Below are 21,279 nucleotides of genomic sequence, written 5' to 3' on the forward strand. Positions count from 1 at the left end.
GGTTCCAATCCCACTACAGCAGATAATGAAATTTGAATTCAATAAAAATCTGGAATTAAAAGTCTAACGATGACCAAGAAACCATTGTTGATTGTCGGGAAAACCCATCTGATTAACTAACGTCCTTTAGGGAAGGAAATCTGCTGTCCTTACCCGGTCTGGCTTACGTCTCGAGTCCAGATCCACAACAATGTGGTTGACTCTTAAATGCCCAGCCAGCGATGCCCACATCCCATGAATGAATAAAAATAAGTTGCCCTTGGAGGACAGTTGAGAGCCAACCACATTGCTGTGGCTCTGGAGTCACATATAGGCCAGACCAGGTGAGGACGACAGATTTCCTTTCCTACAGGACATTTAGTGAACCAGATGGGTTATTCCCCAACAATTATTTCATTTTCAACAGCAGATTCTTGAGTGCAGATTTTTTTTTGAGTTCAAATTCCACCATCTGCCGTGATGGGATTCAAACCCGGGTCCCCAGAACATTCGCTGAGTTTATGGCTGAATAGTATTGCAATAACACCACTGGGCCATCACCTCCTATGACTACATCTTAGCCTCCTGTGATGGGAACTGTGCTTTAATAAGCTTTCTACAGGACACTGCAGTATTTGGTAAGCACAAACCTCGAGTCTAGTAGCCTAATGTTAATTCTTACATTGCTAAGATGTGACGGAACATTCAGTTATATCTATTTTGCATAAGATTGAGCTCATACTTTCTTGTGAGGATGGGTTGAGGCATAGGTTGGGGCAGGAGAATGGGGATGAGAAAAAAATCAACTATGATTGAATGGCGGAGCAGACTTGATGGGCTGAATGGCCTAATTCAGATCCTGTGTCTTATAGTAACAAACTTCTGTGCTGCGTTGTTTGTGGCAATTGTAACGAGATGCTTTTTAGAAAATATATATTTATTAGATCTTGTATCCTAGCAGCACCAAAATAAACCACACTGAACAACAAAGACATCAATATTCAGAATGCTAAGTGCTCCTTAACAAATAAATGCGACCTGCCCTCATGTAAATCCCAAGTTTACCATCGCTGATTGAAGTAAGATTGTACCTCAGATCAAAGACACTTTTGTCCAATCAGGTAAATAATGATACCTTTTCTTCTTTAATGAATATTACAATTTTAGTGTGATTAATTTTACTGGGAAACATCATTTTACAACAGGCTTTTGTTCACCGGGGGTTCAAACAACTGGCTTGAACCTTGTGACACCTGTGTGAGAACGGTCTAACTTACGAAAGCACAACAAACCCAAATTGTAAAACCAAGGACGCACCCATAACGTTTATTTCTAGCCAATTTTCAAACAGTACCCACCACGGCGGGGGCGGCACGGTGGCACAGGGGCTAACACTGCTGCCTCACAGCGCCAGGGACCCGGGTTCGATTCCCAACCTCAGGTGACTGTTTGTGTGGAGTTTGCACATTCTCCCCGTGTCTGCGTGGGTTTCCTCTGGGTGCTCCAGTTCCCTCCCACAATCCAAAGATAGTGGATTGGCCATGCTAAATTGCCCACAAGTGTCAGGGGGAGTAGCAGGATAAATATACGGGGATAAGGCCTGGGTGGGATTGCCATCAGTTCAGGCTCGATGGGCCAAATTGCCTCCGTCCGCATTGTAGAGATTCTATGATTCTGGAACCATTCACTAGAATCTTTTCCGCTCTCTCTCTCTAATGTCTTCACATCCTTCCTAAAATGTGATGCGTAGAGCTGGACACAATACTCCAGTCGAGGTAAAACCAGTGTCCTAAACAATCTTAACATATCTCCCCATCTTTTATACGCTATGGTTACTTAAGCACAATGATCAGTGTCTATCTATGACTACTTTTTATTGCACCCACACTGTTTCTCCCATTTTGGGGGAAGTGGTGGAAGGATTATTGAGTTGAAAGAACTGTGTTTTAAATGCTCTTTCCATCACCAGTCAATATAAACACTAACAAATAGAATGGAGCACTTTCAAAGTTGAAAACCAATTGATATTCCAGGAACACATGTACAAAACACTCATACTTCACGTTATAATTGGAGATGCAATTTCAATGCTTTGATTAGATTAAGATCTTCTAACTACTTATTATCCATTATTCCGATTATTTCAAAGCTGTTGAGACTAAGAGAACTTGTTTCAATGCACTTTTATAAGCTTGCAACTGAGAATGTTTGCTTCAAGCATACTCCATGGCCATGCATCTCTGACCCCTTCACCTCCATCCCCACCTTTTCCTTCTTTCCCAACAGTTAATCCCAAAGGACCACCTCCTTCCAGCGAGAACAAACTGCTCGCAAACCACTGCACCCCTTCCCGCTCCTTCACCAGACTGACTCCTGGAACAGCAGGACATAGACAGGATCGACTGGGCTCATACTCATTGGAATTTGGAAAAATGACAGTGGATCTGATAGAAACATATAAAATCCTGATGGGACTGGACAGGCTAGATGTGGGAAGAATGTCCCTGATGTTGAAGAAATCCAGAACTAGGGGTTACTGTCTAAGAATAAGGGGTAAAGCCATCCAGGACTGAGATATGGAAGAACTTCTTCACTCAGGGAGCTATGAAGCCGTGGGAATCAGGTTCAACAACAGAAAACTGTTGGGGCCAGTTCATTAGATATGTTCAAGAGGGAGCTGGGTGTGGCCTTTGCGTCTAAAGGGACCAAGGGGTGTGGAGAGAAAGCGGGAGTGGGGTACTGAAAGTGCATGATCAGCCATGATCACACTGAATGCTGGTGCAGAATTGAAGAGCTGAATGGCCTATTCCTGCAACTACTTTCTCTCTTTCCTCTTACGTTACTTCCTGAACCCTGGCACAGGGGTTAGCACTGCTGCCTCACAGCTAGGGACCTGAGTTCAATTCCCGGCTTGGGTCACTGTCTGAGCAGAGTCTGCACGTTCTCCCCGTGTCTGCGTGGGTTTCCTCCGGGTGCTTTGGTTTCTTCCCACAGTCCGAAATTAGTGCTGGTTTGATGTATTGGCCATGCTAAATTCTCCCTTAGTGTACCCGAGTAGGCGCCGGAGTGTGGCGACTAGGGGATTTTCTCAGTAAGTTCATTGCAGTGTTAATACGAGCCTTACTTATGACGCTAATAAATAAACTTTAAACTGGTCTGAACCTTGGGGTGGTTTGTGTGTGCGGACCAGGCTTTGCCTCCCAATGCCAGGCCTGGACAATCTCCTTTCTCATTTCCGTTGGTGATTTCTTTTGTTTGGCTCGTCAGTTCCTTCAACCACATCAGGGCTTCAAGTCCGATGAGCCCATCATCCATCCCAACACTTCAACGCAGTGCTGAGGGACAGCTACACTCTCAGAAATACCACCTTTTGAGTGAGATATTAAACAAGGCCCCATCTACCTGTTAAAAATAGGTCATAGAGTCATAGAGGTTTACAACATGGAAACAGGCCCTTTGGCCCAACTTGTTCATGCTGCCCTTTTTTTTTTAAATCCTAAGCTCGTCCCAATTGCCCCCATTTGGGGCCATATCCCACTATACCCATCTTATCCATATAACTACTTAAATGCTTTTTAAAATACAAAATTGTATCCACTTCTACCATCAACTTTGACAGCTCATTCAGACACTCGTCACCCTCTGAATAAAAAAAATTGACCCTCTGGACCCTTTTGTATCTTTCCCCTTAAACCTATGCCCTCTAGTTTTAGACTCCCCTAACTTTGGGAAAAGATGTTGACTATCTAGCTGATTTGTGTCCCTCATTGTTTTATAGATCTCTATCAGATCACTCTTAAGTTTCCTACGCTCCAGAGAAAGAATGTCCAAGGCAATTCAGCTTCTCCTTGTAATTCAAACCATCAAGTCCCAGTAGCATCCTATTAAATCTTTTCTGCACTCTTTCTAGTTTAGTAATATCCTTTCTACATAATAGGTGTGAAGGATTCACATAAAACATCAAGAAGACAATGGGTGTTGTGTTGGTGCCCTGGTCAACATTTACCCTGCTACCCTCACCAACACGATGGTTTAACTGGTCATTCATCTCATCCGTTGTACAATATTGCTGCTTGCAAATTGATTTGGTTTATTATTGTCACGTGTACTGGGATACAGTGAAAAGTATTGTTTCTTGTACGTATATAGACAAAATATACTGTACATAAGGTAGATAGGGGAAAAGGATAGGCCGCAGATTATAGGGTGGCAGTCACAGGTAGGGTGAAGAGAAAGATTAGATTAATATATTGATAGGTCCATTCAAAAGTCTGATGGCAGCAGGGAAGAAGCTGTTCTTGAGTCAGTTAGTACGTGTTCTCAGAATTTTGTACCTTTTTCCCAATGGAAGAAGGTGGAAGAGACTATGTTCGGGGTGCGTGGGGTCCTGAATTATGCTAGCTGTTTTCCGAAGGAAGTGTAGACAGTGTCAATGGATGGGAGGTTGGTTTGCATGTGGGACTGGGCTACATTCACAACCCTTTGTAGTTTCTTGCAGTCTTGGGCAGAGCAGGAGCCATCCCGAGCTGTGATACATCTGGATAGGATGCTTTCTATTGTGCATCTGGGCCACGATACTTAAGGAATTCATTGACTGCTCAGTGATCTGATGATTTGATAGGCACTATAAATATTATTTTCCTTTCACTATTTTTTGGCCTGCGCAGATACAATGGGCTGAATGGCCTCTTTCTGCACTGTACTTCTGCTACGATTAGATGTGCAATCAACAATATTACACTGCATTCACTAGACAGGTTGTAACAGCAGGATTTGCTTTGTTAATTGGTGTGGAGATATATATACCAATTCCTCTGTGTGTCAATGATGCTAGATTTGACCAAGTGATGGAAGCATCACTGAGCATGTGGGTGGTTTGGATGTCTGCCCATCCATTGGACCCCGTGAAATTTCCTGCTTAGTTTTTTTGGGGGGAGTGTTGGTGGTTGCGGTTTACTCTGCTAATCCTTCTGACACAATTTAGCTTGGTCAATCAACCTAACCTGCACATCTTTGGACTGTGGGAAGAAACCGGGGCACCCGGATGAAACCCAAGCAGGCACAGGGAGAACATGCAAACTCCACACAGACAGTGACCCGAGACCCAAATCAAACCCGGGTTGCTAGTGCTGTGATGCAACAGTGCTAACCACCGTGCCACCCTACTCAAGTTAGATTTAAGCTTATTTATTCGTGTCTTAGTAGGTTTACGTTAACACTGCAATGAAATTACTGCGAAAATCCCCTAGTCGTCACACTCCTGTTCGGGTACACTGAGGGAGAATTTAGCATGGCCAATGCATCTAACCAGCACGTCTTTCGGACTGTGGGAGGAAACCGGAGCACCCAGAGGAAACCCATGCAGATGTGGGGAGAAAAAAGCAAATTATTGCAGATGTTGGAATCTGAAATCAGAAGAGAAGATGCTGGAAAATCTCAGCAGGTCTGGCAGCATCTGTAAGGAGAGAAAAGAGCTGACGTTTCGAGTCCAGATGGCCCTTTGTCAAAGACATAGGGAGAACTGGACACAGATAGTTATCCAAACTGGGAACTGAACTTGGGTCCCTGACACTGTGAGACAGCAGTGCTAACCACTGTGCCACCCTACTGGGGAGACAACTCTGGAGTGGCTGCTACCCGCAGCTAAAAATCTGACAACCAGCAGCAACCAAGGGGTTGATGGTGTTGACTGGTGGTCTGTGGGTTTACCAACCAAACCACCGGGACAGAGCTCTGCAACCTTGGTACGTACCTGTCGTGGATCAGTTTGAGATGCTGACTTTGTTGCTCGTGCATGCTGATCAGTAGCTTCCTTAACAAGTCGCACTGCTGGCTCAGGTGGAGGTCCCTTAGCTCCTGTTCCTCGGCACAATGTACATTTATCATTTCCGACCATTCTTTGGTCTGCTGGGTAACGATCTCTTTCACCTGTTGAAAGGAAGAACACCACAGGTCACATCACACTGAACACAGGTCCAGTTGGATTGATAGGAAGGTTGGCGGACTGGTTAATATAGACTCAGAGGGCAGAATTTTGCCCGCCACAGGGATCGATGTGGGCGAGGGGCAGACCATGCAAAGGTCCGTTGAACGTGGTCAGGATTTTCTGGCCTTGGGGGCGAGCGCGGATGGAAAATCCCGCCCATAAACTCAAATGGCACAGTCTTACCCAGATGTTGGAGGTAGTTATTATTCCAGAACTGTTATCAGGCAGGTTCTAAACGGATTGGATTGCTGTTTAGTTTTCAGTTAGCAATGCTTCTGCCGCAGGCTGACATCAGGCTGGACAGAACTTGTTTTTTTACGGAAGTGAAACATTGCATGCAAGAGAAATTGTTAAAAATGTACGAAAGCACAATACAAGGTATGGTGTTAATACTATGGGTAGATTCAGAAAGAATGTTCCCAATAGTGGGGGAGTCCAGAACTAACACAGGGGAAGGGATGTTTGCTGCAATTGCAGAGGGTGTTGGTGAGACCACATCTGGAATATATTGTGCAGTGTTGGTGTCCTTATAGAAATCATAGAAACCCTACATCACAGAAAGAGGCCATTCAGCCCATCGAGTCTGCACTGACCGCAATCCCACCCAGACCCTACCCCGATATCGGTACATATTTTACCCACTAATCCTCTAATCTTTGCATCTACTGTCAATTTAACATGGCCAATCAATCTAACCCGCACATCTTTGGACTGTGAGAGGAAACCGGAGCACCCAGAGGAAATCCACGCAGACACGAGGACAATGTGCAAACTCCACATAGACAGTGACCCGAGCTGGGAATCGAACCCAGGGCCCTGGAGCTGTGAAACAGCAGTGCTAATCACTGCGCTACCGTGCCGTCCTGGAAGGACGGGAGGAAGGATCTGATCTGAGGAAGGGTGTCCTTGCTATAGAGGGAGCAGAGCGAAGATTTACCAGGCTGATTCCTGGGATGGCAGGTCTGTCATCTGAGGAGAGACTGAGTCAGTGAGATTGTATTCGCTGGAGTTTAGAAGAATGAGAGGGGATCTTTTAGAAACTTGTCAAATTCAAACAGGGTTAGACAGGGTAGATTCAGAAAAATGTTTCCAGTGGTGGGGGAGTCCAGAACTAGGGGGTCATAGTTTGAGGATAAGGGGTAAACCTTTTAGAACTGAGGTGAGGAGAAATTTCTTCACCCAGACAGTGATGAATGTGAGGAATTCACTACCACAGAATGTAGTTGAGGCTAAAACATTGTGTGATTTCAAGAAGAAATTAGATATCGCTCTTGGGGCTAAAGGGACCAAGAGATATGGGGGAAAGGGAGGGGGGGAAATCAGGATGTTGAATTTGATGACCAGCCATGAATGGAGCAGCAGGCTCAAAGGGCCAAATGGCCTACTCCTGCTTCTTAGTTTCTAATACAGAATGTTATCGCAGGATAACAACGTTCCTTTGGAAAGCCAGTTACGCTGTTTACTGGGGGTGCTTCCTGCCTCCCAAAAAATGGGAAAATCCCTCCTGATGGAATTTCAAAGCTGAGTGGATTGGAAATCAGAAACGTGGCACATCGGGCGCGCAGTCGCGAGTCTTCCAAATGTCAGGCAACATGCTCGTCGGAAAAACTATAAAAAAATTCTAAAACTCGAAGCAGACTCGATGGGCCGAGTGGTCTAATTCTGCTCCTATGTCTTATGATCTTATGCAGCGCCATTCCCTGTAAGATTCAGAACAGCATACCACATCCTCCCACAGTCAAAGGCATAAAATACTGATCGAATGTAAAAAAAACCCTGAATTAGTAGGAACAGTTTGTAGGGTACGTCTACAGTTTGAAGTACAAAACATCAGATCAATAAACAGCAGGGGCAGTGATCAGTTCCTGGGGTAAGTACATTATAAGAAGCAGTCAGATTGCCTCACGTACCCTAAACTCCTCCAGCCTTACCACCCTCTGCAACTCTGAATTCCCCCGTGTAAGTGTCTGGCATAGAACATTACAGCGCAGTACAGGCCCTCGATGTTGCGCCGACCAGTGGAACCAAGGTAGTGACCCTCTAACCTAAACTATTCCAATGTTATCCATATGCCTATCCACCGACCATTTGAACGCCCTTAAAGTTGGCAAGTCCACAACTGCTGCAGGCAGGGCATTCCATGCCCTTACTACCCTCTGAGTAAAGAACCTACCTTTGACATCCGTCCTATAATTACCACCCCTCAATTAAAAGCTATGTCCCCTCGTGTTAGCCGTCACCATCCAAGTCTTTCATCACACCATGAGTTGCGATTCCTTCTACCAATCTGAGCCCTAAGCTCTGGAATTTCCTCCTCGTGGTAAACCTCCAGCCCTTGCCTGGGGGAGTCACTGACTGACTTCCCTGTTGGACTCGTCCAATACCAGCTCCCAGTTTATTCAAGGCTGATCTGATTGTCATATCAATCCTTCCAACCCCCTGATAACCTTTCATCCCCCCCACCTTGTCAATCAAGAATCTATCTAGCGCCGCCTTAAAGCACTGCTGCCTCACAGCGCCAGGGACTGGGGTTCGATTCCTGGCTTGGGTCACTGTCCGTGCGGAGTCTGCATGTTCTCCCCGTGTCTGTGTGGGTTTCCTCCAGGGGCTCCGATTTCCTCCCACACTCTGAAAGACGTGCGGGTTAGATGGATTGGCCATGCTAAATTCCTCCTTAGTGTCCCGCGAGTATAGGTTAGAGCAGGGGTACGGGGATAAAGCCTAGGTGGGATTGTTGTCAGTGCAGACTTGATGGGCCGAATGGCTTCCTTCTGCACTGTAGGGTTTCTAAAGTTTACTTATTAGTCACAAATAAGGTTTACATTAACACTGCAACGTAGTTACTGTGAAATTCCCCTAGTCGCCGCAGTCCGGCACCTGTTTGGGTCAATGTTTTTTTAAAGTGTGGGAGGAAACCCACAAAGACACGGGGAGAATGTGCAGAATCCACACAGACAGCGACCCGAATCGGGAATCGAACCCAGGTCCTGGTGCTGCAAAGCAGCAGTGCTAACCACTGTGCCGCCCTATGATTCTTGATGAAAATAGATAATCCGGTTTTGTAATTTCCCAATCCTGTTTTGAATCAGAGATATCCAACATAGAGAACAGCTGAAATTTATTCAGGCTTTTCTGAAAATCCAACGCACAGCCTCTTTCAGAAGAAGCTATCAGCAGAATTATCAATGTTAAAAAAAACTTCCACTCAGCGTCTGAGATCAGTCAATGCCTTTAAAATACATTCCCCTCACAGCAGTTCTGAACATCATTCTGCTGTCTATAAAACACACTTTGTGCGAGATTACCAATCTCAACTGTGCCCTGCAGAGATGTCAAGTGGAGTCGAGCGTCTGTGAGTTGTTGTGCTGCATATTGAGAAAACCATATCTTCACGGGCTGTGTTTCTCTTTTGGTATTTCGAACTATGTTGTGTTATTTGGATATTTGAATTCTTTTTGGAAAAAAGGTCCTTTGGACTGGGAGCAAGCACTTCTTCCCCAAGACCGGCATGATGTGATGGGGGAGTTGTTGTTTGCATCACAATTATTTTCATTGATTGGGGGTGGGGGGGGAGTGGGGGTGCAAAAAATGGTTTAAAGACAGGAACTAATGATTTACTGGAAATGACATGACAAGCTTCAGGTTTTGAGCTTGTTTTTTGATTTCAGTTGGGACTGAACGGAGGAAGTGAAAAGCTGGCCACTTTTGCCTTCCCTGAAATTGTGTGATTGTCAGTATCCGGTTAGAAAAGGGAATATTGGGGGGGTGGCGGGGGGGGCAGTGCTTCTTCAGGCAGAGAGTGGTGGGAGTGTGAAATGAGCTGCCGGATAAAGTGGTAAATGCGGGGTCACTTTTAAGAAAAGCTTGGACGGGTACATGGATAAGAGGGGTGTGGAGGGATATGGTCCAAGTGCAGGTCAGTGGGACTAGGCAAAAAATGGTTCGGCACAGACAAGAAGGGCCAAAAGGCCTGTTTCTGAGCTGCAACTTTCTACGGTTCCTATGAATCCACATCACAGTGGAACCCAAGAAGCTGAGACGAGGAAGGCTGATCTGGCTCTATTTTCCTCCACGCCTAAGCTACACTGGTGACAAGCTGCAGGTCACTACTTTGACAAACGATCTGTCTTCACGTGAGGATGCTCCAGATCGACATGGTTGAAACCCTGCAATCTTTATCTTTTTTTTGTTTCCCCCAAAGTCTGCTCTTCAACTGCCCATCTCTTCAGAGACTCCAATCTGTAATACTGCATTGTATTTTTTAAGGTTCAGTTTAGAAATCTTCAATGTTCCTTTAATTTTAAACTTGACATGAAGTAACATGAATAGAGATGAAAAAAGTAATTTACCCAAGTTTTACTGATACCATGGCAGGTGAAAAAATAACAATGCAATGGTTTGTAGAGTTATGAGTGGCAACATGATTAAACCCTAGAATTTACATGACTATTTAATTAGTCTCTACACAATTCATTTTAAGGAAAGCTGTCCAACACTTCAAATAACTGCCTACTTTCTTTGTTCTTCTTTCTATTTGTTTGTTTGTCTGTGCGTGCGCTGGGAATTTTAAACGGGATAGTTATACTTCTAGATTTCAGATTGCGCGTTAACCACGGCAACAGCAATGAAGTTACTGTGAAAATCCCCAAGTCGCCACACTCCGGCGCCTGTTTGGGTACACTGAAGGAGAATTTAGCATGGCCAATGCACCCAACCTGCACGTCTTTCAGATTGTGGGAGGAAACCGGAGCGCCCGGAGGAAACCCACGCAGAATTGGAGAGAACGTGCACTGTGGCTGGCACAGTGCCAGGGACCAGGGTCCAATTTCCAGCTTGGGTCATTGTGCAGAGTCTGCACATTCTCCCCGTGACTCCGTGGGTTTCCTCCGGTTTCCTCCCATACTCCAAAAGACGTATTGGTTTGGGCCGTGCTAAATTTCACAGTAACTTCATTGCAGTGTTAATGTAAGTCTATGTGTGACACTAATAAATAAACTTAAACCAGTTCTTCCAACTGGTTTAAAAAAAAGTTTTATTTTATAATAAGTCAACCATTCTACATTTATCGAAAGAAGCTTGGGTCCAGATTCTTTCATTCTGGGTCTAACGATAATGAAGGTAAATAATTGGCCATTTTGGTGAGTGAATTAACTTTTAAATTAATAGTTTGACTTGCGGAGAAGTGGGGCTAGAGAAACTGCGCACTCCTCCCATCCCTGTTGTAACGTACGATCTAACATCCTTGTGTAACATTTCTTTGTTTGGTAATTTAACATAGGTGTTGCCTGATGTAGACAAGCAACACCTAGAATAACATGGGGCTACAGGAATAAGGCCTGGATGGGAGACCTTGCTAAAGAGTTGGTGCAGACTTAATGGGCTGAATGGCCTTCCTCTGCACTGTAGTGGCTCTAGGGTGATGATGAATAACAGACGAAAGGACGTCATACAAGTGCATAAAGCTGCCAAGTACTGTTAAAGGCATTAGGAATTTCACCATCAACTAATGACAAAATGAGGAAGATGGGCCGGAATTCTTCGCCGTCCATGCTGGTAGGATTCTCCAGTCCTGCCGGCAGTGCAACCCTCCTGCGGGTTTCCTGCTGGAGTGGGGTGATGTCAATGGGAATTCCCATGGACGGTGGCAGGACTGGAGAATCTGGGCCACTAGCAAACAACGAGTCACTTCCCGCTGGCAGGAACTAAGCGGCTAGGAGGTTGGAGTATCTCACCCTTGTTCTTATCTATCATTGGCCAGAAGGATTATAGTTATAATTGCTCTGCCTTGTGAATACGTGAATTTGTGATAGTGTTAAGGATGGAGTTTCATTTGGTGATAATCTTCTTCTGTACATTCTAAAGCTGGCATTTATTCATGTGCTTACCTATTCTAAGATCAATTGAATCGAACTTACTGGTGAATAAAATTTTAGATGGTCACTAATTTTCTTTCCAAGAGATTTTTGCCGGAATTTGACCACCCTGCCCACCACAGGATTGGAGCGGGTGGGGAGCGGACAATGGAGATGTCCTTTGACATTGGGCGGGATTTTCTGGTTTCGGGTCGAGTGAGTCGTAAAATCCCGCCCTTGCTTATTTGGAATACTGCATGAAACCTTTGTAGGCGTAAATATAATGGCCAACTTGTAGAGAAAGCAGTGTTTGGAACAACCCATTTGGACGTTGATGAAAATTATAAGGGAAACTTTCAACATATAGATTGTGCACCAATAATTTCCACACGTAAGTTGTTACTAAACAATTTTTGCTTGCTGGTATAGAGTATTGCTGAGAAAAGAGACATACTGTCAAAGCTTCTTGCCTTGCACTCATCAGGACAGATGCAAGAATGTCAAATTTCAAAGGGAGCAACAAGCTACGCTGCTCGAGAAATTTCCCTGGAGCCAATCAGAGTCAACTTGCCAACCAATCAGTACCCTTTAATTATGCAGCAGGAAGTGTTGTTCCCTTTGAAATTTGGCATTTTTGCATCTGTGGGTTTCCCTCCGGGTGCTCTGGTTTCCTTCCACAGTCCAAAGATGTTCAGGTTAGGTAGATTGGCCATTCTAAATTGCTCCTTAGTATCCAAAGATTGCAGGTTAGGTGGACTGGCCATGCTAAATTGTGAAGCGTACAAAGTGCAAAGCTTCAACAATGTGTCTCTTTATTCAGCTAAGCTCAAATTATTTTCTGACTTGTTGCTGGCATTCCTATCTTGTGCAGGTTCAGTCGGAATCCACATCCCTAGTCATTCCGATGCATCATTTAGTACAGAACTGGATTGTGTAGAATAGGTTAAAATGCAACATTACAATACCTTTAGCTTGTGGTCTGAAGAAAGTGCTTCTATTTTGACCTCTGTTTCTTTCTTCAAATCAGTACAATTATTTTCTCTGAAAAATAAGGAAAACAGAGTGAACATGAATAACGTTTCTGTCCTATTGCCCCTGGTTACTAATAATCAGTGTTCTGGCTCATCTCAGGAGACTGAATGCTGAAGCATATTGAGAAATGTAATCATTTATTTTACTGGCATAAAGGGAAGTAGTTCCTCTGTAACATATTTACATCGTGAATCACTGGATCATATCCTTGTTGGCAGACAGTTGGGATAAGTTACTTCAGAGTTCTGGGGCAATCCTGCACTCAGAAGAAACATGCCAACACAGTCCACTTGTGACAGTCCCACACGTTGTTAATAGATCAACGGTACGTTTGAATGCTACTGTGACCCTGGCTTTTTGGGGAGTGTGTTGAAATCTATGGACAAGGATTTGGGTGAGAGCGATTATCAAAATTGTATTTACATTCTTAAAGCTAACATGGAGGTTGCACGTTCTCCCTGTGTCTGTGTGGGTTTCCCTCTGGGTGCTCTGGTTTCCTCCCACAGTCCAAAGATGTGCAGGTTAGGTGGATTGGCCATTCGAAATTGCTTCTTAGTATCCAAAGATTGCAGGTTAGGTGGACTGGCCATGCTAAATTACCCCTTGGTGTCCAAAGATATGTAGGTTAGGTTGCTTAGGTAAGGTGGACGAGGGTTATGGGGGTTGTGCGGGTGGTGATAAGATGCTGAGTTGGTGCAGACTCGATAGACCGAATGACCTCCTTATGCACTGTAGGGATTTTACAATTCTATGGACATTGCGTAACCAATGAATTTAAGGTCTATGTACTTGTTGCCACATGATCAGCCCACACATTACAGAGTCAACTACAGTCTTATCAAGACTGAAGACTTTGGGCTGTATTTGTTTGGGTGATTCTGGTGGACATTTTGATGCTTTTTTGGAAGGAAATTTGATTTTCTTGTTGCATGCTGATCCCGCACCATTTTCCTCCAGCCTTGTTACAGATCAGGAATGTCTGGTGGACACCACTGAGGCTGGGTTCCCCATTTTAAACAGCGAATGGAAATTAGATTCCATCCCCTCCCCCATGCACTATTTTTGTCTGGTGGTGCGGTGTTTGGAAAGCCTATTAAAAGCATGCCGTGTTTCAGAGTTTGTGAAGAAATGGAAAACCTGTTCAGGACACATGAACATTTTGTAGCATCAATTGAAATCGTAGATATGTTTTCAATGTGATGCTTCATCAGAGAGACCTGTTCTGCAAAGTTATACTGGCCAGCAGTGTGTAACTGTTCACAAGCATTACTTCTGGAAGCATTCTTTCTGGTTGTATCCCAGTTTGGTATGGCTCCTACTCTGACCAAAACCACAAGAAACTACAAAGGGTCGTGAATGTGGCCTAATCCATCACGCAAACCAGCCTCGTATCGATTGACTCTGTCTACACTTCCCTCTGCCATGGCAAAGCAGCCAGCATAATTAAGGTCCCCACACGCACCCTCCCCACCCCTCACCCCCGGACATTCTCTCTTTTCCATCTTCTTCTGTCGAGAAAAAGATACAGAAGTCTGAGGACACACACCAACCAGCTCAAGAACAGCTTCTTCCCTGCTGCCATCAGACCTTTGAATGGACCTACCTTGTATTAAGTTGATCTTTCTCTACACCCTAGTTATGACTGTAACACAATATTCCGCACTCTCTCCTTTCCTTCTCAATGAATGAGGGGGGAATGTTATAGAGACGTATAAGATAATGAAAGGGATGGATAGGACAGAGGTAGAGAGATTCTTCCCACTCAGAAAGGACAACAGGACTAGAGGGCACAGCCTCAAGATAAGGGGGGGTGCAGTTTAGAACAGAGTTGAGGAAGAACTTCTTCACTCAAAGGGTGGTGAATCTCTGGAATTCTCTGCCCATTGAAGTGGTGGAGGCTGCCTCGCTAAATATATTTACGACACGGGTAGATAGGTTTTTGGTAGGCAAGGGAATTAAGGGTTATGGGGAGAAAGCGGGAAAGTGGAACTGAGCCACGACAGATCAGCCATGATCTTATTGAATGGCGGGGCAGGCTCGAAGGGCTAGATGGCCTACTCCTGCTCCTATTTCTTATGTTCTTATGAACAGTATGCTCTATCTGTAAAGTGTGCAAGAAACAATACTTTTCACTGTATACTAATACATGTGACAATATCAAATCAAATCAAATCAATGGAGAAGAACATAAGAAATAGGAGCAGGAGTAGGCCATCTAGCCCTTTGAGCCTGCCCCGCCATTCAATAAGATCATGGCTGATCTGTCGTGTCTCAGTTCCACATTCCCGCCCTCTCCCCATAACCCTTAATCCCCTCTCTTATCAAAAACCTATCAACCCGCGTCTTAAAAATATTTAGCGAGGCAGCCTCCACCACTTCAACGGGCAGAGAATTCCAGAGATTCACCACTCTTTGAGTGAAGAAGTTCCTCCTCAACTCCGTTCTAAACCGGCCCCCCTTTATCTTGAGGCTGTGCCCCCTAGTCCTACTGTCCTTTCTGAGCGGGAAGAGTCTCTCCACCTCTATCCTATCCATCCCATTCATCATCTTATACGTCTCAATGAGATCTCCCCTCATTCTTCTAAACTCTAACGACTACAAGCCTAATTTATTCAGCCTCTCCTCATAGCTCAACCCCCTCAACTCCGGCATCAGCCTAGTAAACCTCCTCTGCACTCCCTCCAAGGCCAAAATATCCTTGCATAAGTACGGCGCCCAAAACTGCACACAGTACTCCAGCTGCGGCCTCACCAATGCCCTATACAGCCGCAGCAAGACCTCCCTACTTTTATATTCAATCCCCCTCGCTATGAAGGCCAGCATCCCATTCGCCTTCCTGACCACCTGCTGCACCTGCAAGCTGGGTTTTTGCGACTCATGCACAAGGACCCCGAGGTCCCTCTGCACCGTCGCCTGCTGCAGTTTTTTGCCACGTAAGTAATAATCCTTCCTACCATTATTCCTACCAAAGTGGACCACCTCACACTTGCCAACATTAAATTCCATTTGCCATTTCCTGGCCCATTCGCCCAGCCTATCTAGATCCTTCTGTAGACTCTCCACACCCTCCGCACAATTTGCAAAAAAAAGGCACCATAATGTAATGAAAAATGTAACAGAAAATTCTCTGCCGTCATGCTTTTGCGCTGTGGCTTAATTGGGCTGGCAGATCAGGCTGTTTGAATAAAATTCTGCTTCTGAAGGTTGAAGAAGCATAGTCCGCACCTGCTCCCCCTCCATTCCTTGGCAGGCAGTTTGCTTTGAAATGTACATCTATTTTGTCAGTGGAGCTGAAAGCTTTTGTCACAACAGCTGCTCCATTATGAATGCTTGGCTGGGTTTCAAAAAGCTTCAGCTCAACAAGTCGTCTTATTGAACCAAGAACTGTTAAAACTTTATGAGCCAATAATAAGCAGCTCCATGTTTGTTTGCAAACGTAACAGGCAGTTTTGGGGGGCTGAAGGGCCGGTTCTTGTGTTGCACTTTTTTTAAAGGATGACAATGATTTTTTTCCTTGGATTATTTGGTTCAGTATCAATGATTGCGAAGGGGCATTGGTACCATCGGGGAATGTGAGTTGGTGTGGAGGGGCTGGTGATTAGGGAGTCTTCAAATGACGTTGGGAGATGGGTTACTGTGTTAGATAACCTCATTGGCCTTCTAATCAGTCCACTTCCACACTCCTCGTGAATCGTATCGTGTCTCTCAAATCATTACCAAACCCACCCCCATGTGAAATCTTTCATGAAGTCACATGTGGGTCGATTGTGATTTTGTGAGCCATGTACATGCGCAAGTCAGATTTTGGGCGGTACAGTAGCACAGTGGTTAGCACTGCTGCTTCACAGCTCCAGGGTCCTGGGTTCGATTCCCGGCTCGGGTCACTGTCTGTGCGGAGTTTGCACATTCTCCTCGTGTCTGCGTGGGTTCACTCCAGGTGCTCCGGTTTCCTCCCACAGTCCAAAGATGTGCGGGTTAGGTTGATTGGCCGTGCTAAGACATTGTCCCTTAGTGTCCAGGGATATGTAGGTTAGAAGGATTAGTGGGCATTAATATGTAGGGGCATGGGGGTAGGGCCTGGGTGGGATTGTGTTCGGTGCAGACTCGATGGGCTGAAGGGCCTCTTTCTGCACTGTAGGGTTCTATGATTCTCTGATCTATGATTTCCCCCCCTCCCCTAAATAAAAAAAAGAAAGGGAAATTATTATCTGAATGGATAAGAGATTCATAATGTGTCTGGGCAGAAGGATCTGGTGCCTTTGCTCATGACTCACTGAAAACAGCATTTTTAAAAAGGCAAATGGAATGTTGCCATTTATTCCAAAAGAACTGGAGGATAAAAGCAGAACAGTGTTGTTGCAATTGTATAGGGTGTTGGTGAGACCACATCTGGAGTACTGTGTCCAGTTTTAGAACATAGAACATTACAGCGCAGAACAGGCCCTTCGGCCCACGATGTTGCACCGACCAGTTAAAAAACAATGACCCTCTAACCTAAACCAAACCCTTACCATCCATAAACCTATCCACGGATCTCTTAAACGCCCCCAAACTAGGCGCATTTACAACTGCAGCAGGCAGGGCATTCCAATCCCTCACCACCCTCTGGGTAAAGAACCTACCCCTGACATCCGTCCTATAACTACCACCCCTTAATTTAAAGCTATGCCCCCTTGTGCTAGCTTTCTCCATCCGAGGAAAAAGGCTATCACTGTCCACCCTATCTAAACCTCTAATCATCTTATATGTTTCAATAAGGTCCCCTCGTAGCCGCCTTCTTTCTAACGAAAACAACCTCAAATCCCTCAGTCTCTCCTCATAGGACCTCCCCTCCATACCAGGCAACATCCTGGTAAACCTCCTCTGCACCCTCTCCAAAGCCTCCACATCCTTCCTATAATGTGGGGACCAGAACTGCACACAATACTCCAAGTGCAGCCGCACCAGAGTTTTGTACAGTTGCAACATGACGCTGCGGCTCCTAAATTCAATCCCCCTACCAATAAACGCCAAGACACCGTATGCCTTCCTAACAACCCTATCTACTTGATTCCCAACTTTCAGGGATCTATGTACACATACACCTAGATCCCTCTGTTCATCCACACTATTCAGAGTCCTACCGTTAGCCCTATACTCTACAAATCTGTTATTCCTGCCAAAGTGAATTACCTTACACTTTTCCACATTAAACTCCATCCTCCACCTCTCAGCCCAGCTCTGCAACTTGTCCAAGTCTCCCTGTAGACTAAGACACCCTTCCTCACTATCTACCACACCTCCGACTTTGGTGTCATCAGCAAATTTACTAATTCACCCAACTATACCCTCATCCAGATCATTTATAAAAATTACAAACAGCAGTGGCCCCAAAACAGATCCCTGAGGCACACCACTCGTAACTGAACTCCATGTTGAATACTTACCATCAACCACCACCCTCTGTCTCCTATCTGCTAGCCAATTCCTAATCCAATTTCCTAGATCACCCTCAATCCCATACATCTGCAATTTCTGCAGAAGTCTTCCATGGTGAACCTTATCAAACGCCTTACTAAAGTCCATATATACCACGTCAACTGCCTTACCCCTATCCACCTCTTTAGTCACTTTCTCAAAAAACTCAATAAGGTTAGTAAGGCACGACCTACCCTTCCCTTATTTGAGAAAGGATGTGGTAGCATTGGAGACAATCAAAGGAGGCTCACCAGGTTGACTCTGGTGATGAAAGGGTTGACACACGAGGAGGTTAAACAGTTTGGGTTTATACTCACTAGAGTTTAGAAGGATGAGAGGGGATCTGATCGAGGGATATAAAATTTTAAAAGGGATTGATAGAGTAAATGTAGACCAAATGTTTCCCCTTGGGGGGCAATCTACAACGAGAGGTCACAGGTATAGGTTGAGAGGTGGTAGGTTTGAAACTGAGATGAGGAGGAACTACTTCTCGCAGAGGGTGGTGAATTTGTGGAACTCGCTGCCCCATAGCGCGGTGAATGGTTTCAAGAGGAGATAGATATATTTCTAATAAAAGAACAGGTTAAAGGGATATGGGGAATGGATGGGGAGGTGGATTTGAGACCACGGAGAGATCAACTATGATCTGATTGAATGGCGGAGCAGGCTCGAAGGGCTGAATTTGCCAATTTCTGCTCCTAATTTGTATGTTCCAATGTAAGCCTAGATCAAAATTAGGGATAAACTTCAAAGAAAGAAGACACTTAATCCAGATATCAATGCGTCGTCATCGACAAAATCAATCTTATTTCCAAATCTAATTATATATAACCACTGATAGGTTAGGAATTTGATGTGTCTGAGTGTGTGAGACAGGAGATCTGGGTCAGCAATCAGTCTGATCAAACTGACATTGACATAAATGTCTCCAAAATCTACATTTTTAATCATTTAAGATTTAAAACCATCAAACTATTAAAAAAACCCAACTAGCATGGGGCAGAAGCGAGGGTGGTACTCTGGTTACAGCTGAGATGTTACAAATGGATTGAAGAGTTCCACTATTTTCTGGGCCTGCAAATGAATGGGAAAATTAATCTCAATTAATCTTGGTTTTAATTGCATATTTAATTGACAGAATTAATGCAGCCATTTCCTTCAAGTTTGTTTTTGGTGTGATCGTTCTGCATGGATTTACTCCAGGTGTTCCGGTTTCCTCACATACGCAGAAGATGTGCAGGTTAGGTGGATTGGCCATGCTAAATTGTCCTTTAATGCCAAAGGTGTGCAGGTTAGGTGGATTGGCCATGCTAAATTGCTCCTCTAGTGTCCAAGGAGTGTAAGTTCGGTGGATTGGCCACACTAAATTGCCCCTTCCTGTCCAAAGATGTGTAGCTTGGGTGGATTCGCCACGCTAAATTGCTCCTTTGTGTCCAAAGATGTGTAGCTTAGGTGGATTGGCCATATTAAATTGCCCGTTGGTTTCCAAAGATGTATAGTTTTGATGGATTAGCCATGCTAAATTGCCTCTTAGTGTTAAAAAATGTGCAGGAATCCAGAAGAACGAGGGACGATCTAATAGCAACATATAAGATTATGAAGGGAATAGATAAGATCGAAGGAGAGAGGTTGCTTCCATTGGTGGGTGAAACTAGAACTAGGGGGCATGGCCTCAAAATAAGGGGGAGCAGATTTAGGACTGTGTTAAGAAGGAATTTCTTCACCCAAAGAGTTATGAATCTGTGGAATTCCCTGCCCAGTGAAGCAGTTGGGGCTACCTCATTGAATGTTTTTAAGGCAAGGATAGATAGATTTTTGGACAATAAAGTTATTAAGGGTTATGCTGAGCGGGCGGGTAAGTGGAGCTGAGTCCATAAAAAGATCAGCCATGATCTTATTGAACAGCGGAGGGGCCAGATGGCCTACTCCTGCTCCTAGTTTTATGTTCTCCGGATCACTGGTGTCCGATCACTGGCAGCCCGACAACCTACAGATCACCGGTTTTACGGACTCCACCCCCCCCTCCCTTCCACGCACCCCTCGATCGCTGGCTCACTGGACTGCCCTGGGCTAGGAGAATCCTGGCCAAGATCTCAGGCCATCCACACTTTCCCATGACTTTGCTGAAGACTTAGCCCCAGGCTGCAGGCTCAAGACTCTGAAACCAGTCTTGAACCCACAATATTATGAGTCCGAGAGAAGAGAACAACCACGCAGTGAATGTTGACAGTGGATTATTTACAAAATGCTTATTAATTCCATTCAACTGCGACCAGAAATTGTTCGCACCTTTTTTGTTCCAAGAACAATGAGGGGGATGTTTAGGATGTGTGGGCCATTGAAATTTTACTCAGCCCTCACCCATCCCTCCCCCCACTTTTTCCACCCCCATCTCCAATCCTCATATGCACCTGAACGTATATCGAACAATGAACCCTCGTCCGCCGAGGCTTTTGAAAATAATGCAAATTAGAAAACAGTGTGATACAATTTATTTTCAATAGTGCACTATTATGTGCGGCTTACTACTGAAATGCAAATGAATAAGGGGTTTAACTCTTTTATGTGCGCACATAAGAACATAAGAACATAAGAAATAGGAGCAGGAGTAGGCCATCCAGCCCTTCGAGCCTGCCCCGCCATTCAATAAGATCATGGCTGATCTGTCGCTGCTCAGTTCCACATTCCCGCCCTCTCCCCATAACTCTTAATCCCCTCTCCTATCAAAAGCCCATCAACCCGCGTCTTAAAAATATTTAGCGAGGCAGCCTCCACCACTTCAACGGGCAGAGAATTCCAGAGATTCACCACCCTTTGAGTGAAGAAGTTCCTCCTCAACTCCGTTCTAAACCGCCCCCCTTTTACCTTGAGGCTGTGCCCCCTAGTCCTACTGTCTTTTTTGAGCGGGAAGAGTCTTTCCACCTCTATCCTATCCATCCCATTCATCATCTTATACGTCTCAATGAGATCTCC

General features: G+C 44.9%; 1 protein-coding gene across 4 annotated transcripts in view; it reads right to left on the reverse strand.

Annotated features, from left to right (window-relative positions):
* LOC145350763 (1-phosphatidylinositol 4,5-bisphosphate phosphodiesterase beta-4-like) overlaps positions 1-21,279 on the reverse strand; it is a 451,544-nt gene that overhangs the window by 34,193 nt on the left and 396,072 nt on the right. For all 4 annotated transcript variants that reach the window (XM_080200036.1, XM_080200037.1, XM_080200034.1 and 1 more), the window contains 2 exons: positions 12,783-12,858; positions 5,732-5,907 (listed from right to left, as the gene is read on the reverse strand). In XM_080200036.1, the coding sequence (XP_080056162.1) occupies positions 5,732-5,907; positions 12,783-12,858 (252 nt within the window). The remainder of the gene's footprint in view (positions 1-5,731; positions 5,908-12,782; positions 12,859-21,279) is intronic.

This window comes from Carcharhinus amblyrhynchos, chromosome 12 (assembly GCF_965287045.1).
Source record: "Carcharhinus amblyrhynchos chromosome 12, sCarAmb.v2.hapA, whole genome shotgun sequence".
Classification (NCBI taxonomy): domain Eukaryota; kingdom Metazoa; phylum Chordata; class Chondrichthyes; order Carcharhiniformes; family Carcharhinidae; genus Carcharhinus; species Carcharhinus amblyrhynchos.